Genomic DNA, 18,564 nt, shown 5'->3' on the forward strand with positions numbered 1-18,564 from the left:
AGCATTACTACGAGAGAGGGACAGGAGGGAGCGAAAAATAGAGAGAACCGTATTTCGAAAAAAATTTAAAAATATATATAAATAAATAAAAATTAAAAAACAATATGTGCAAAATAAAAAATATATAAAAAATAAAAAAAAATAAAAATAAATGAATTAAAAAAATATTTAAATGAATAAATTAAAAAACTAAGTTAAGCGAGAAAGAAGAAATTAAAAAAATAATAAGTTAACCAATTGATAAAAAAAATAACAAATAAATAAATAAAATACAAAACCATTGCTTTTAAAACCGAATAGTTCTCTAAAACAAAATAAATAAATAAAAAAAAAATAAATAAAAAAAAAAAATAAATAAAAAAAAAATAAATACAAAAAAAATAAAATAAAAAATGTATAATTAATAATAATCAAAAAATTAATTAATAAAAATAATAAATTAATAAAAGTTAACAAAAACAAAATAAATAAATAAATAAATAAAAAAAAAATAAATAAAAAATTTATAATGAATAATAATCAAAAAATTAATTAATAAAAATACAAAATTAATAAAAGTAAAAAAATGAATAAACTTTAAAACTAAAAAGTTTAATGAACAAAAAAATAATAAAAAAATTAATGAAAATAAATAAATAAAAAATGCTTGCTTTTAGTACAATCTTAAATCATTAAGAAAATATTAACAAATAAAATAAAAAACAATAACAAAATAAAAATTAATAAATTAAAAAGTAACAAATAAAAAAAATTAATTAATTAAAAAAATAATAATTAAAAACATAAAATTTAAAAAAATATTAATTAATTTAAAACTTAATTAAAGAAACAATAATAATAAATAAAATAAATTTATTAAAGCTAAATAAAAGAAAATTTATGATATTTAAAATCGCATTGAGTCATGCAGAAAATAAAAAAAAATTATAAAAATTATTATAAATAATTTTAATATGAAAATTAATCAGATATAAAAATTAAAAATTATATATAAAAAGTAAAAAAAAAAATTAAAATTTTATAATTAATTGAAAAAAATTAATTAATTAAAAAAGTAACAAATACAAGTCAATTTAACAAAAAATAAATAAACAAAAAATGTTTGTTTTTTAAATCACATTGAGTTTGTCCTGCTTATAAAATTTTTTTAAATACAAAGTAATAAAAAATTAATAAATAAAAATGTTTTTTTTTTATTTAATAATAGAAAAGAAAAAAAATTAATAAATTAAAAAGATAATAAATTAACAAAAAAAAATTAAATCTAATTTTTGCTTTTAAAATCGCATTGAGTCTTACAGAATAAAAAAAATTAATACAAAATTATAAATAAATATAACAACAAAATTAATTATTAGAAGATAATAATTAAAATAATAATATAAATAAAAATATTAATAAATTTAAAAAGTAATAAGTTAATCAAGTAAAAATAATAAAAAATGAGTAAATTAAAAATATAATAAATTAATAAAAGAATTTAAACTTAAAAAATTAATAATTTATTCAAAAAATTAACTGATTTAAAAAAGTAACGAAAATAAATAATAGACAAGAGAAAAAAATACAATAGATAAATAATTAAAAAAATTAGTAAAAATAAAAAAGGAACAAACTGCTTGTTTTGAGCCCTACTGGTTATAAAAATTGTATACAAAATAATTATAAATGTTTTCAATAAAGTTAAAAATTTGTATTACAAACTTAAAGTCATCACAAAAAATTATATCAATTGGTTTATGCAAACTTTCGCAATTTAAATCAATACCTTATTCGATGTAAGAAATCTAAAAAATATTTTTTCAAAAAAGATTTTCGCAATCAAATGTATATTAGATATTTAAATAATTTATTTTTATTTTTATTGAAATAATTTATTTCTTTTCTAATTGAAATATTTTTTTTTATTCGTTTTTCTTAAATTGAAACAATAAACATTTAAAGTTAAACTGAAAGCAACTTGCGGATAAATAAAGTATTTTTAACAGAATTTACTGTTATATCAGTATATAAACCATATATACAAAATATATGTATGTAAATAAATTGCAAAAAATATTTTTCGTATGTTTTTAGCTCAATACTTTTAGTAACCACTACGCAGCAGTTTCAAGCGTACTGGGTATAAAAAATAAATATCCAAATATTTTATTTGAATTAATTAAAAAAATTATTAACATAAAAATCTATTTCTTCACATTTTTGTTTGAATTAATTAAAAAAAATATAAACATAAAAATCTATTACTTCACATTTTAATTTGAAGTAATTAAAAAAAATATAAACATAAAAACCTATTTCTTCACATTTTAGTTTGAATTAATTAAAAAAAAGTATTAACATAAAAATTGATTTCTTCAAAACACCGCCTTAATATTACACGCATATGTTTTTTTTTGTTATTTATGCCAAAATATTTCAAGCCAAGCTCTCGAATATGCAAGAAAACCCTAAATAAAAAATAAACAAATTATACACAGCTTAAATCCGCTAATTTATAAATGTTTGCATAGACACACGGACAATTGAAAAATTATATTAAAGATAACAACAAAAATAATCACACACCAAATCAAAACATTCTTAAGTCTACACATATGCACATATTATAGAAAAATTATTTTAAATCTTATATACTATATATTTATAGATTTTAATTTTTAATAAATTTTAGGATTCTATATTTTATTTGCTCACCTGCGCTTGGCTTAACTAGCTAATAGCTTTACACTTTTTACAATGTTTTTTCGTTCATTTTCATAATTTCATTTAAACTTTCGTTGGCTGTAACTGTACTTTAATTGTACTTTTTTCATTTTCCCTTTCATATATTTTGCATTTATGCTCTTAGCACTATTTTAACTTGTCGTAGACTTTGTGAACTGCTTCTGCGCTCTGCTTCGCCACTATAAGTCTGCTATTCTCTTAACATATTATATATATTTAAAGATAACATTTCGCTATATATTTATATATATTTGTATAAATGATTATTATTATTATTATTTCCATGTGGCAAGTGAGAACTTGGGCAACGGTGATTTATTAACAAGATTTAGCTGCCGAGAAACCTCCTGCATCTGTTCGCTGGCATTTTGACCATAGATATTGAAGGGTTCCAAATTGAAGCGGTTAATTCTGGAAGTTGTTGAATTTTAAATAAAAGATAAAAATAAGAAAGAATGACCACAAGTAAAACAGTAAATAATTTGATTTTGATAGGTTAGTTTGTATGGTAGCTATAAGCTATAGTAGTTATCGCGGGCTCCGTAAAATATAGGGTATTTAGGAACTACGAAAATAAGTGAATATTCTACAGGCCATTATGCATAGATGCAAGGCTGCTGACACACGACAAACGATGTTGGAGAACGGCTACGAATTAATCATACAAAAAGAAAGATAGAGCTACCTGATAGAGGTATATGGCTACCACCAGGGAGTAATGCCATCACTGTAAACAAAGGGAACGGCAACGATTTCGTTTGGGCCAGATGCGACTTTTTCACAGTAATTAGCTGCTACTTGACGTCAAACGACAGCATACAAGAATTTCAGGAAAAGCTCGACAATATTGAGGACACAGCCAGGTCTATAGAAGTTCAACTAATTATCGTCGGAGTTCTAAATTCGAATGCCGTAGAGTCGGCTATGCCAAGCGCGGACACGAGAGGAAAATTGCTGGAAATTGCAGGAAAAATACTGGAAGACGAAAATAACACATTTCTATTAACTTCGAAGTATCTCGCAATAGACAACCGGAACCCATCTAGCAGCTCCCCTAAAATTAGGAGAAAAATTGTGGAGCACACAATGCTTAATATAACAAGAGCCTGTCAAAAATCAATGCCCAAGGCTTCCAACAGCAAACATAAAGCAATAGTTTACTTCTGGACTGAAAATATAGCTCAACTCAGACCCACATGTCTGCGCCTTAACAGATCCTACACGAAATACAGGCGCAGAGGAGCCGTATCTTGAGATGCCGAGCAAAACAACGCAGCAAAAAAAGAGCTGAAGCACGTCATCGATGATAGCAAAAAGAAAAAATGGGAGGAACTACGTGAAGATACTAATAAAAGGGACTTGGGTATAAAATAGTAATGAAGAAATTCGGTGCTCGAGCAAATCCACCTGATTTAACCGCTGCCACAATGGATCAAATCGAAAACGCACTCTTCCACACACACGAAAAAAGGGCTAGTTATCTAGACCTGACTCTAAGATTTCCGCAAATCGTCCAGTTTACCAGTTTAGAAGAGCTGCAGCTATTACCTGACAAGCTCAAGGCCAATAAATGACCCGGCTCGGAAGGGATCCCAGCAGAAATCCTGAAAATAATCGCTGCAGAGCGACCAGTAGTAATATTGAATATGTACAACGCCTGCTTCCAAGCCGGAATATTCCATGAACGCTGGAAGAAGCAATGCCTAATGCTAATCAGTAAGGGAAAATAATATCCCAACTCAGCATCAGTATATCGTCCACTATGCACGGCTTTAGATCCGGTAAATCAACTCCAGGAGCTGTAAGATGATATAAATACAAAATAATAGTGCTGCTGGCGTCTTTAGATGTCCGGAACGCCTTCAACAGCGCTTGATAGGTGGGTATGATCGACGCTCTTGAAAAAAGCTTTAAAATCCCCGACCCGACCAGAGCTACCTTAGTAACAGAAAACTACTGTACTCACGGAGCAACACAAGGATCCATTCTAGGCCCAAACTTGTGGAGCATCATTATTTGGCTACGCGAACGATATTGCAGCGCGAAGAAAGCTTACTAAGATCATGATACAGACACAAGCATGGCTCGACTCACACAACCTCCAGCTCGATGCGGAAAAAACAGAGTAATACCGCTAACAAATAAGCCTATACACATCCAAATAAGTTTGCAAACGACCACCGATTCGATAGGACACAAAAAGCAGTAAACTACCTAGGCGTAAGACTGCGCCGCAGACTAATCTACTGGGTACAAGTCCAGCACGCCGCAGGAAAACGCAGCGAAAATCACCTCCCACCTTGCCAGACTAATGAAAGGAAAGAGAAAGCTCCAAATGTCGACGACAATCAGCGTCCTATTATACGGAGCAAAGTGCTGGGCAGAAAAAAAAGGTAGACCTGGACGCAGGTGCGCAGATGTAAATCTCTCAATGGGAAACATGGAACGCCATCCTGAAGTAATGTAAATATAGGAAATATAGGTTTTTAGTGACTTGTAAGTGGCACATACCGTTGGTGTGACGGCGGCACTGATGATGCAGAAGGGATTTTCCACCCCTCACACGTAAAAAAACATGCTATAGTAGTACGATCTGACACTTACTTCATATATTGAAACGCAGACTTGGATAATAATTCATGCCAAATTTTTTGAAGATATCTCGTCAAATAAAAAAGTTTTCAATATAAGAACTTGATTTTGATCAGTCAGTTTATATGACACGCTATAGAGGGCCGATATCGTCAGTTCCGAAAAAGTAGTAGCTTTTTGTTTTCGTGTACGGAATCGTTGCGAATGTTGGAAAAGGCTTACGGTGATTCAGTTTTATCAAAAACACAAGCCTACAAGTGATGCAAAGCCTTCATAGACGGTTGAGAGATCGTGTAAGACATGCTTTTTTCGTACGACCTTCGATCTCTTCAACTGGATATGGTGTTTGGAAATCGTCAGGCAAGTGCTAGATAAACGGCAAGAGAGCTCGACATCTCTCGTGAGTCTGTTCGAATGATTTTGGTGGATATTTTGGGATGAAATGCGTTCTTGCATGATTCGCCCCAATCAAGCTGAATTTTTGCAAAAAGAGTACTGTAAAGGGGTCTCTTTCGACATGCTTGATCATGCGAGAGACATGGATTTATGAGTTTGACATGCAAACAAGTCGATAATCATCGAAATTGAACCCGTTTTCAGTCGATCGAAGAGATAAAAAAATCCAAAAAAGTACATATCTTTTTTGAATATATTTTACCGGAAAATCGCTTCGTTTTCGAAAGAATCCTGTTTTAAACTTTTTTTAAATAAAACTTATTTTATTAGTCTTTCTTTTCAACTCACCTTTCTCCGGAAATTGCATATAGAAATTTATAGTAGCTCGGCCGTATGGTCTTCGGCTCGAGAATGCCTGCATGAAAGAGTACAGCCGTACAGAAGGAATACAAAAAGAGCGTAAAGCCGGATATGTGCGGCAGCACGCCTTCCTTAATGCCCAAGTTGTAGCTTATCTATTGAAGAGGAAAAATATGGGAATATTTAAAGTTCATTTGAAGAACTCATGTGATGCATATGAATAATATTTGGAGAATATATTTCGGTTAATATATACAAATAATATTTAATATATATTATGTAAGTTGATGCTGCTAACGATTGATAAAATACACAAGAATCTTCTATTTAGCGATAATTAAAGGCTTATTTCTAATCCAGCTATACTCACTTGCAAAGCTTTCCACATCACATATAATGCCACCGTTACATCGGGATATTTTGTGAAGGACACGCTGGCTAACAGACCCGCTGGTATGGCGAAGAGTGGATCATCGCGTTCAAAGCTATGCCGCAGGCCACACGAAACACCCTGTACATGAAATTACATAAAACATAAAATATAACAAATAACAAGTAAAGAAGAGCTAAGTATGGGTATAACTGAACATTTTATACTCTCGCATCTTGCAGGGATTAAAGCCGGGGAAAATTCTTTTCAAATTTCAATAATCTATCTGACAGGTTGTTCGATTTTGTCGGTAAAAAGTTCGCAATAATAATACTCACCTTATATATAAATGAGAAGCAACCCAGAAATATGCCCAAATTCAGCGTCTGCTTATTAAATATAGACTTCCGCACATCGAATTTCATTTGTACAATTTTCTTTAAATTCATAACTAAACGCAGCGCCACTTGCAGACCCACACCACCGACGAAAGGCTTGATACCACCCACAAAGGCATAACGCCAACAATTATCACGATGTGGACATGAGTGGTGGCGACTCTTCGCCGCATCCAAGAAGCGTGTATATAGCTGGACCAATACATTTATGCTACGGAAATCGAGTGGCGCACGCGATTGTGGCGGCGTAGGCGCTACTGGCTCTTTCGGCACGATAGGTCCTTCTTCCGTTTTACCGACAAAGAAACGTAATATATTGAATAATGAATCCTTACACGTCGTCTTATGTAGACCTAAACGATAGAGATACAATAGTGCTGATATGCTAATGCCGAAGATTAAAGCTTGCCCTTGTGCTATCGAACGCACATAACCGCGCGTCTCGGCCATATGCCAGAGTGTCTCCGTAGCCAAATTCGCTACGTATAGTGTTAGCAAGGGTCGACGTGCGGGTCGTTCGACCAGTATCGATGCAAAACTGGAGATGAAACAGGGTACGAAAGCAACAGTGGCGCAATAATAGCGACCGATTAGTCTACGTAACAAGCAATTAAACATAATGAATGAAAAGCTGTTGGAGACGAGGAAGGCGGACGATTGCAATATGCCGTGTAGGGTGCGTTTGAGGTCGGCAAGATTCGGTATGCGATGGCGCATTATAAGCGATAACTGTAAATAAAAGTAATGAAATAAAAGATACAAATTTGAAAACGAAATTAAGTCAAAAAATATATTTTGGGTGCTTACCGCATAGACCATTGTGTAGATACGCAAGCTGTATGGAATTGCGCCCAGTAAGATGCCCGCAGAGGCATTTGCACAGCTGTCCGTCCATGGATGATTGAAATCCTTGCAGGTGCAATCGACCGGCGTCAGAAAACGACTAAGCGCGTTCGTCATGGTTGCTAGTGTGTCTTCGTGGAGTCAGGAACTCACAGCTGGAAGGGAAAGGTGAATTGTTTGTTTTGCAAAAAGTATGAAATTAAGCATTTTTAGTTTAGTTTTCATGTAAAGAAACGATTATAGAGGTCAGAGGGCAGATCGGCGTAACACAGTTTTCATTATACTAGCATTTTGACTGGAGAAACGGTTTTACCAAAGTATAAAATTATTGAGGTTAGCTTTCTTTTACAGGCTCGTTAATAGAGGTCAGAGGCGTAAGTAGTTGTCGGTTTATATTGGAAAAATGGTAAAGCTGAGTCGTTTATAAATTCACTGCTTTCAAAATTTGATTTTTTGATTAAAAGATTTCTCAAAAAGAAGAATTTCGAAAAAATTCACAAAAAGGAAACAGAATAAATATTTTATTTATTGCTAACACCAAAGGTTATTGTCCACTTATTTGCAGCTAAATACAGCCGAATTCACAATGTTTTTTAAGTTTTTGAAAACAACAATAATAACTACATACACACTTATAAGCACTAATTGTTGTTGTATATTGAACTTTGCTACCGTTTATCACTAATTAACAAAGGCGTGTTGCGAGCAGCGCGTTTTGTTGTACTTTGCTATGCCACAAGCTTATAGCCACTAAGCAGTAGCTAGCGCTAAGCTTTATGATAACACTAAATCGATTGTAAGAAATTTGCTTTATTGATAAATAGCACTATTAAAACTGCAATCTTTGAATGATTGGCTGCGTAAAGTTGAATCAAGTTGAAAAAAAAAAACATATTTGATATAATACCCTCCTCAGGCACATTTCTTATAGTACATATATATGTATGTATGTATATGTAAATGAATACATTATGGTATAAAAGAGCGTTATCTTGTTCTTTTTTTATTGGTGAGTTTATATGACAGCTATATGCTATAGTGGTTCGATCTGAACAATTTGTTCGAAGATTGCACTATTGGTTAAGAGTATAATCCATGCCAAATTTCGTGAAGTTACCTAGTCAAATAAAAAAGTTTTCCATACAAGCACTTAATTCCGATCGTTCAGTTTGTATGACAGCTATGTGTTATACTGAACCGATATTGCCAATTCCGACAAATGAGTAACTTCTCGAGGAGTAAAGGACATGTGCAAAATTTCAGATCCATATCTCAGAAACTGAGAGGCTAGTTCGAGTATATAAAGATGGACAGTCACACGGACATGACTAAATCGACTTAGCTGGACTCAGCTGGATTAAGCTGAAGCTGAAAATAGTAAGACTTTGTTCATAATTTTAAAATTCTTAATTTATTCTTCGAAATCTATGATGCATGCTTCTTATGAGTTCTTCGCCGCCGTATTTGAATAGCTCGGCTGGCATCCGCTCCATTGTCATCGATTGGGGAATCGGGTTGAGCATCGCCTGGTGTTATGTTCCCTCCATAATTTTAGTATGCTCTGGGCATCCCTCACTTGATCACGTCTGGGGTTTTATGTCCCGGTTTTGGCACATTTTGTTAGACGACGCATCTTTTCGTAGAATTTTCGAGCCAACTTGTCAAGCTCTTCGTACTCACGCATTTCGGACTATCTTTTTTTTTGTGTGCAAATGCGTTTTGCTTCCTCCTTCAATTCTCGGCATCTATTCCATCCCGCATGTGTTGTGCTCGATTGTAACGTTACAAGGTAGGCAGTCTGTTTTCTCTCCACTACGACACGGCACTCCTCATCGTACCAGCTGTTCTTTTGCCTCTGCCGAAAACCAATAATTTCATTTGCAGTTGTACGTAAAGAGCTTGAAATGCCGTCCCATTCTTCCCTTATACCGAGTTGCTGATGAGTGCTCTCAGAGAGCAGGAGTGCAAGTCGAGTAGAAAAATGTTCGACTGTATGTTGTGATTGCAGTGGCTGTGTTTTTTACATGGCGGGTCCTAAACTCAGCGCAAAACCCTGGGTTTTTTTTTACTATATATTATATATATCTACTTGTAGGGTCTCGAATTCCCTCGTTCAGGGCATAAGACACAAAAATATATATATACAATTTTATTCTCTCCTCCCCTTTATTGCATTTAACAAATAAATTATAAATGTTTGCTGAACAAAAAAACAACAATAATAAATTGATACGCTTTGGTGGAATGCATGCAATAAAAATCGATTGATATGGGGTCGTTTAATTTAACCACGAAACGGTTATTTGAAAAATATTTGTCCATCTAAATAATAGCCCCGATTTATGGTCAGTGGACTTTTTTTCTCAGACATCAATCACAGCGAGTGTATCGCATCGTTTTTTTGCTCTCTTTCTGTGGATCATGTCCTCAGCATGTCCATCCATTCTTTTTAATAACCGGGACAGACACGTTGTCATATTTGTTCAGGAGCTATACCTTCTGAAGTATTGATATATTTCAAAAATGCTATATTTGTTAAGACCACTAATGTCAGTTGCGGTTATGTATCTATGTTTGACGAACGTAAGACTACCGAGTCGTTTCAGTCTCAGTCGTGCAAAGACTCGACAATGTAGCAGAAAGAGCTGCCACCTTACCCATCTGCATACAACTTTGACAACTAGCATCCGCCAAGATTCTTACCCTCACCGCATGGATGCCTACCGGACAGTGTTTAGTGAGAACTTCTACGATTGCTGCATGATAAACGTTGCTCAAGGCAATTAGTTCAGGAGATCTCTTGCATTTTGCTCTAAGGCTAAGGGTCTTGCAGTCGCACAGAAGCGATAGCGATATCGCTATGAACAGACACCCAAACCGTTTTGAATATGAAGTATCTTGGTGCTATTTCTAGGGAAGACAGACACTCCTTTACCAGCGTTGAGCGCATAGAAGAGGCTGCACTTTGTAGCAGTATGTCTACCGCCAGTTTAATACCAGCCACTTCCGCTTGAAAAACAGTATAGTGGTTCGTTAAAGGCTAAGATTGACGGAGAATTTTTTGCAGTAAATTCTTCCTTCAACCTTCTCTTCTAGCCCATTCGTGAAAAGGCTCACTGCGCCTCTTAACCAGCTACGTCTCCCCATCCACATATCCACCTCGTCGGTATGTGAGCAGTGAAGAAGCCGCCACGAGTAGCCTCAGAGACGCACTCATCCAAGTTTTCAAGGGTGCAGTCCTTGTTCGGACGCCTTATATACCCAGATTTGCTGAGCCTTAGAGCACACTTCGCAGTCATATATCTGCCTAAAATGTCTACGGGTGCTATGTTTAAAAAGGCATTGAGTGCTATTGTTGGTGTAATCCGTTCTTTGAACACGCTCAACTTATAGTTCCTTTATAGCCATAGCCATATACTAAGTAAGGCAACCGATACCTTCTTAACTCTTTCTTCGATATTTGGAGGGTTTCTATCAAGGATAAAACCTAGGTATTTCAGCTTTCCACCAGGTTGAAGACGAGAACTACCGCAAGAGGGGAGCAGCAGGTTTGGGATCTAATAACTCTTAGTAAATAAAATCATTTCAGTTTTACTTGAGTTGACTGCCAGGCCTCTTCTATTTGCACAGTTGGATACTATATTGAGGTACTCTTCGGTTAGGTCGTAGACGGTATTTATGAATTTTTCTTTAACCATTAAATCAACATCAGCGTAGGCCTTCACCCGACAGCCTTGTTCCTCGAGTTCTTTAAGTACGTCGTTAACCACCAAAATCTAAAGGAGTAGAGAAACTATACGTGCCTGCTAGGTTACCCTATTTACCTTTTGGGATGTCCTAGCACTAACCCACTCCGCAACCACCATTCTGTTGCAAGGAAGACTCCTTTTCGTTTGACTTTCGCGCGACTTCTTCAATCTGCTCTTGGAGAAAATAATTCTAACTGCAGTACAAAATAGGAAAGATGGTATCTTCTATAAGAGTGCACAACTGCTGGCGTACGCTGCTGATATTCATATCATTGACTTCAACAACCGCGTCGTTAGTTCCGCTTTCTCCAAAATGGATAAGGAAGCGAAGTAAATGGGTATGGTATTAAAGGAGGGCAAGACGAAATATCTCCTGTCGTCAAACAAACAGTCGTCGCACTCGCGACTTGGCTCTCACGTCACTGTTGACACTCTTAACTTCGAAGTCGTAGATAATTTCGTCTATCTTTGAACCAGTATCAACAACAACTCTTATCAACAGGTGCTACTTCGGATCGAGTAGGCAATTGAGAAGTAATGTCCTTTCTCAACGAACAAAGCCCAAACTCTATAAGTCACTCATAATTCTCGTCCTGCTATATGGTGCATAGGCCTGGACGATGACCACAACTGATGAGTTGACGTTGCGAGTTTTTGAGAGAAAAGTTATGCGAAAGATTTATGGTCCTTTGCGCATTGGCCACAGCGAATATCGCATTCGATGGAACGATGAGCTGTACGAGATATACGACGACACTGACATAGTTCAGCGAATTAAAAGACAGCGGCTATGCTGGCTAGGCTAATGGACAAAAACACTCCACCTCTGAAAGTATTCGACGTAGTACCCGCTTTGGGAAGCAGAGGAAAAGGAAGACCTGCACTCCGTTGGAAGGACCAAGTGGAGAAGGACCTGGCTTCGGTTGGAATATCCAATTGGCGCCACGTAGCGAAAAGAAGAAACGATTGGCGCGCTGTTGTTAACTCGGCTATAATCGCGTAAGCGGTGTCTACCGATGGAATTTTTTTTTTCAAATTTCATAATTTTAATATAAAAATTTTCAATCCTAAGCATATAATTATGAATTAAAAAATTCGCAACCCGGATGATAACCTTGAAATCCAAGAGACAATGACTTACTTAATTCGTCTGTCGTCTGAAATCACTAAGTGGTTACAAAAATCGTTAAGTGAGCAGTGGCAATCGAGTTGAACTGAGCATTCAAAATCCTACATGCGTCTACAGCAACAACACACTTCCTTCGTTGAACGCATGCGGCGAGAGGAAGCAATTAAATAGCTTGTCGACAACAATAATTGTTGTTTGTTTTGTAATAAAGCACCTTTGCTGCTTGTTATTTTCATTGTTTTTTGTTTGTTGTTTTTTTTCGCTATTGCAATAAATTTGAGCCGAGAGCCAAACAAAAACTGTCATAATTTATATCTAAACAAAATTGAATAAGCACTTAATTTGTTTGGAGTAAAAACGAGTGGCCCCAGAGACGCACACGGTTGTATGTGTGCAAGTTCGAAAGATCAGTGGCGTTAATGATCTGAGATATATGTACGTGTGTAAATGACTCATATTCATTTTAAGCGACTTTCATGCATGCATACTCATATTTAGTATACACTTTAATATATCAAGTTAATTAGTTAAAACCGGATGGTTCGATGCATGTTGAAAGCTGCGAGAGGCAGCAAAAAGCTTGAGATTTTCTGCTGGTCATGAAATGTTGTTATTGTTGCTGAAGCAGCACAGTTATCTGAATATTCGAGGCTGAGTTTCATAAAGCAGCTGTTTGCAGATTTTTTGAAGCCCAGCGAAGCAATTTCACAGTTTTCCTTTGATACAAGTCTATTTTAAAAGCGTATTGATATCACAAAAGGAAGGCTTGATGATACTCCCGGGAAGATTGTGGTGAAGCACAAAGAATCTATAGCAATGATATGCATATGTACATGTGTTTTTGTTGTACTATCGCAAGATTGAAGTACAGTGATGTGCATTAAAATAGTGTCACGTTAGTATGTTTTGATATTAAATTAGTGATGCACTTCTCGCGGCAATTATATTGTTTTTTCGGTGATGTTCGGTACTATGATGAAGATTAAGATAAACATTAATGAAGAAACAGCTTTGAGAGGAGTTGGTTGTGATCTTTAACTCTGAGCATCATTGCACCGTAGAGCGGATCGGGAGTCGTCTTGTCTGAAACGTCGTTTGGTATCAAACGGCTCGGAAAGGTCTCTCCCTATCCTGATGGAACTTTTGGTATTGCTCAATGTCAGTTTATACAGCCGTATTAGTTTTGCGGAGTTACCAAATTCAGACACAGCGGCAAACAGCTTTAAAATCGACGAAGAGCTTGTGTGTGTCGATTCGCCTTTTACGGGTCTTTTCCAAGACTTGGCGCATGCTGAATATCATATTTTCCAAACCTAAATCTACATTGACGTCCAATCAGTTTGTTGACGGTGGGCTTTAATCTTTCACACAATACGCTCGATAGAACCTTATATGCGATGTTGAGGAGGCTTATCCCACGGTAGTTGGCGCAGATTGTGTGGTCTCCCTTTTTGTGGATTGGGCAAAGCACACTTAAATTCCAATGGTCGGGCATGATTTCGTCCGACCATATTCTACAAAGAAGCTGATGCATGCTCCTTATCAGTTCTTCACCGCCCTGTTTGAATAGCTCGGCCGACAATCCATCGGCCCCGCTGCTTTTTTGTTCCTCAGACGTATAATTGCTATTCGAACTTCTTGCCCGGCCATGGGCAATGGAACTTCTGCTCCATCGTCATCTATTGGGGAAGCTGGTTCGCCATCTCCTGGTATTATGCTTTCCGACATTTACTTTTCCGTGTTGCAAACTCAATATACTTTGTTCAGCGTATATTTATTTTAATAAAGCATATACATTTATCGCCATTTTATTGCGCACCACTGTATGTTGCTTTGGTTTCTTTATTAATGCTTGAAAGGCACGTTGCCTACACCACTGTTTTGTGCAACGCGCTATTGGTTTAAATGCGGTCAAGCAGTTGGTGATAAGAAATTCATAATTTCATTGTGTATTATTTCAATGTGTTCTTTGGTAATACGAATATGTTTGAACGCAGATGTTAGAACAGTTGTTTTAGCAAGTTGTTTTCTTTTCTTGTTTTGTTTGTTGTTTTTTTTTTGTTTTATAACCCACACTGCAATTTTCATCAATACGAACCAATTTTTAAATGACTTGCATGATTAATAAGACTTTTTTTTGAAGTTTTTAATTATTCCACGTATTTTGTAGATATGTATGTATATATATATCTTATATTATGTGCTTTAATCTACATATGCACATATCACTCTATTTCACATCACAATGAAATACACACAACATACACACTTACGATTGCAAAAATAAGCACAAGTCTGCAATATGTTTGTATATATGGTCATTCACAAGAATATATAAAGATTCTCATACAACCGTTAAAATATGCCGTTTCGCGAATAATAATCATATATGAGGAAGTAAATTGTATTATATATTACGTGTGACATATTATGTATGGTGCATAAGCTTTTAGTAATTACTTTATGTACTATAAGTATCTAGGCCAAATCATATCAACAGCTTTGGGCGCATTTTCAATTCGAAAGCTTATCAAATTTCAAAATTATTTACATGTACAATTTATTTGTATTCTCTTGCAATATGTTGCTACAGATTATAATACATAGTTTTCTTATATTTATAAAATTGCTTGAAAGTAAGTTTTCAAGCATACCTGAGCCATGCCAAAAATTAAGAAAGTCACACCTTCCATTTCTTTGCCTAATTAATTTCCTATATAATGATTTCCGTTTTTCCACCTGACTTTAAACCGTTCAACTTGGTCTAAATGCGTGATATTTTAATAAAATTAGGTGGAAAGTTATAAAATAATATTATTAGGCCCATATCCTTAAAACCATATAATGAATTCCGATGCACTGTTTGACGTTTTTTACATCAACTCAATTGGGGTACTCACAACGTGTCATAAAGCTTCGTAAAATCATAAATTTTTATACTAGTTTAAAAAATTTGTTGTTGCATTGCATACTAAAATAAGTTTACGCAAATACAACTCTGAAAGCTATATGAAACCCCTGTATATATTAAAATATTAGCACTTCGGTTGAGTTTATATCAGATATATTTTATCTAAGATTTATTTTAATAAAATTATTGCTGACGGGAACTGAAATATAGTAATAAAACGAAATGAATCTATGAGCTTCAAAATAATTTAATTTGATAAAAATTGCATAGTAAGCATTGTACGATTTCCTTGAACTCTTGCGATACATTTTTTAATGCTGCCAACAGCTGATGGTATTTTCACGGCTTTGATCCTTGCAAGTAGCAAGAGTATAAAATGTTCGGTTATAGCCGAACTTCGCCCTTGCTTTTTTGTTTTGCATGTTTCCTAACGTAATTGTTTTCACATTTTGGGTCACCAGTCAAACATCAGTTTTAGGTTTGCCGCTCCGTGTTAACAATTCTCAAAGGAGTATCTTATTATTTTTTTTTGTTGACGTTACTATTTTCAGAACAATAGTATACTAATCCGCATGCTGCCAATCTTTTTAAACAAAACTTCCCTGGTATAGGTTATAGTTTGTCAGATTGATAGATTCCTCATGATAGGCAATAAGAGTTGAGCCATGGCTTTTTCTTTAAATTTAGTAAAGAAATAAGGAAGTTATCCTCACATGTTAGTGAACAGAGTTACATGAGCCGTAGTCTAGCCCGTCGTTAGACTGCCATGAATTTCCATGACATCATTTCATTGATAAATCATAAATAATTATAATTAAACCACTTAAATTACACATAGTGATTTTATTTATTTTTTTTTTCTTAAGGTAGTAAAAATTATATAGTTATGATTAATTTTTTATCTCGCATGTTTATCGCTATAGTATCTACATACATATGTATACACAGGTGTTTAGCTGTAGATAACTGCTCGTTTTCCAAGAAAAAACATAAATGTTTCGCAAATATGTTTTTAATAACGTCGAAGTCGCTGAAAATAATATGATTTTCTTCTTTTTTAATTGTGCCTAACGAGTTTTACTTTTTTTAATCACTTTAAATATCGTAGATATAAACTTCAATAATATTTGTTTTTATTATTAAATGACACATGTTAAAATAATAATCAATTAAAAATGCAAATTAGCCGGCAATAATAGTGCACAACAATGTTAACTGTGAAGGACGTGTCGCTTTTCTATTTACTATAAATTGCAATAAATTTTTATTCATTGCCACTTAACGCAATGTTTATTTACAACGACTAAATGGGCAATGGACATTAGCTGGCAAAAACACTCGTTGCAACGCATATTAAGGTGCGTGCATTTGCATACATACGTACATTATTTGTATAAATTTACATTAACATTAACAGCTCATAAAATTAGAATCAATTGACATTTATATTATGCACCAAATTAGCCATCTGTTCACTATTTAAGCTACCTTTGTTTAGTTGTTGTTTATAAAATTGCAAGCGCAAAGTTTGGCAAACGCTTCAAAGGTCCAATTTTTTATAATCACAGCGCTGCGCAAGCACACCTAAGATTACACACACAGCCTTTCAACAGCACAGCTTTTGCGGTTAAATTATTGTCTTGCACATTTTTTCCGACCAACAGCGTATTGCTTCATTCAAATTATGCACAACGCTTCACTTTTTATGTTAATTTGCGTATAAATAATTTAACGAAGTAAGCGCACAATACAGCGTAGAAAATAACAAATCACTGCAGTTGGAAATGAAAACAATCAACTTTTGACAGCTGTTTTTGACATTTGCTTTTGGATTGTGGCGCTGCTTCTTCTACAAGTTGAAGAGGCCAAAAATAATTTGCTAAGCTATCGCTCGTCAGAGGGCGCTAATCGCGCATAAGTTCAAAATATATGTATGTACGTGTGTGCTCTAAATAATAATAATAATAATAATGCAATTTTGAGGTGTGGTTGTCCGTTGATTTCCGATGATGATGTGGAGAGGGATGGACATATAGGGAGCAGTAGCATTCTAGATGATAGGTGTAGGTTGCAAAACCGTTGTGACAATTGTACTAGCACCTGAGTGACTTACCACGGGACGTTGGGTTTGTTGAGATTAACCCAGTCTTCAGACAATGCCGGAGTCTGGGTTTTCTACTTACGAGGTCTTTTCTGATAGGTCGGGGGTAGAGGACTGGTTGCATATAATTGCAGAATGCAGTCTGACCGGAGACTTAATTTTGGCACCACGGGGAGCAGTAGCCCTTGGAATTCGCTCCAATCTGCTCTTGTGGACTGAACCTTCGGGGAGTATCGTGGTGGTTGTGGTTAAAACTCAAATGCGGAAAGAACTGACACTTTGTCGGTTGAATGTGGAGTTGTATTGCAACCGGGTGCCGGACATAAAGACCCTCCAACCTTACGATACCATTTTTCTTGTACGATTTGTCCGTTGCTTCGCAATAGGCCTCAGTTTCGGCGATCACCTTTTTATTCGATGAAAATTTCTTTCCAGCGAGCATTCTTTTGAGATCTGAGAATAGGCAATAGTAGTTGAGGGGACAAATCTGGAAAATACGGTGAATACGCAAGCAACTCGAAGCCCAATTCATGGATTTTTGGCATAATTTTCACTGACTTGTGACACGGTCCATTGTCTTAGCACTTTATTTTTCTTCTCTCTCGTCCTCTTTTGGACATCCACTGCGTTCACTGTCTTCGGTGATCATTTCACCATGTCGAAACCTAACATATCAATTCTTAATGGTTGTTTTCCTGGAAGAGTGTCCGGACAACTTCTCGCTTCTAGTTGGCTTTGCAGCAGATTTTCAAGATTTGATAAGCTTTAATATACAATTGATAAACTCTGCTATCGATTGCTTGACACCTAAAAGAAAGAAAATAAATAAAAATGCGACAAATTGATATCAGAGCATATATGGAGGTGGACACTATTTTTGTAGCTGAACCCCTGTCTTCACGTGATCAATATTTATTACTTAAAATAGGTATGTACATAACTACATACTTAGGTACAAAAACGCTTCCGCCACGCACCTGAGTGCAAT

General features: G+C 34.9%; 1 protein-coding gene across 5 annotated transcripts; it reads right to left on the reverse strand.

Annotated features, from left to right (window-relative positions):
• Positions 1 to 2,056: 2,056 nt before the first annotated feature.
• Positions 2,057 to 17,257, reverse strand: LOC126768009 (transmembrane protein 135-like). 5 transcript variants are annotated; one of them, XM_050485849.1, is made up of 6 exons: positions 16,964 to 17,257; positions 7,651 to 7,841; positions 6,784 to 7,572; positions 6,446 to 6,586; positions 6,064 to 6,230; positions 2,057 to 3,138 (listed from the first exon to the last, which is right to left on the reverse strand). In XM_050485849.1, the coding sequence occupies exons 2-6, from the start codon at positions 7,801 to 7,803 to the stop codon at positions 3,003 to 3,005; spliced, it is 1,386 nt and encodes a 461-aa protein (XP_050341806.1). In that variant the 5' UTR covers positions 7,804 to 7,841; positions 16,964 to 17,257; the 3' UTR covers positions 2,057 to 3,002. The 5 variants fall into 5 exon arrangements, with proteins under 5 accessions (XP_050341806.1, XP_050341808.1, XP_050341809.1 ...); XM_050485851.1 differs by lacking the exon at positions 16,964 to 17,257 and adding an exon at positions 16,410 to 16,505; XM_050485852.1 differs by lacking the exon at positions 16,964 to 17,257 and adding an exon at positions 8,359 to 8,445.
• Between the last annotated feature and the right edge of the window lie 1,307 nt (positions 17,258 to 18,564).

The sequence above is a fragment of the Bactrocera neohumeralis genome, chromosome 2 (genome assembly GCF_024586455.1).
Source record: "Bactrocera neohumeralis isolate Rockhampton chromosome 2, APGP_CSIRO_Bneo_wtdbg2-racon-allhic-juicebox.fasta_v2, whole genome shotgun sequence".
NCBI lineage: Eukaryota > Metazoa > Arthropoda > Insecta > Diptera > Tephritidae > Bactrocera > Bactrocera neohumeralis.

Excerpts from the sequence above, each read along its gene's own strand:
- LOC126768009 (XM_050485849.1), bottom strand. The coding sequence starts at position 7,803 with ATGACGAACGCGCTTAGTCGTTTTCTGACGCCGGTCGATTGCACCTGC. Across the intron at positions 6,231-6,445 it reads TGATGTGGAAAGCTTTGCAA|ATAAGCTACAACTTGGGCAT; the intron begins GTGAGTATAGCT and ends CCTCTTCAATAG. Across the intron at positions 3,139-6,063 it reads TATGCAATTTCCGGAGAAAG|AATTAACCGCTTCAATTTGG; the intron begins GTGAGTTGAAAA and ends AACAACTTCCAG.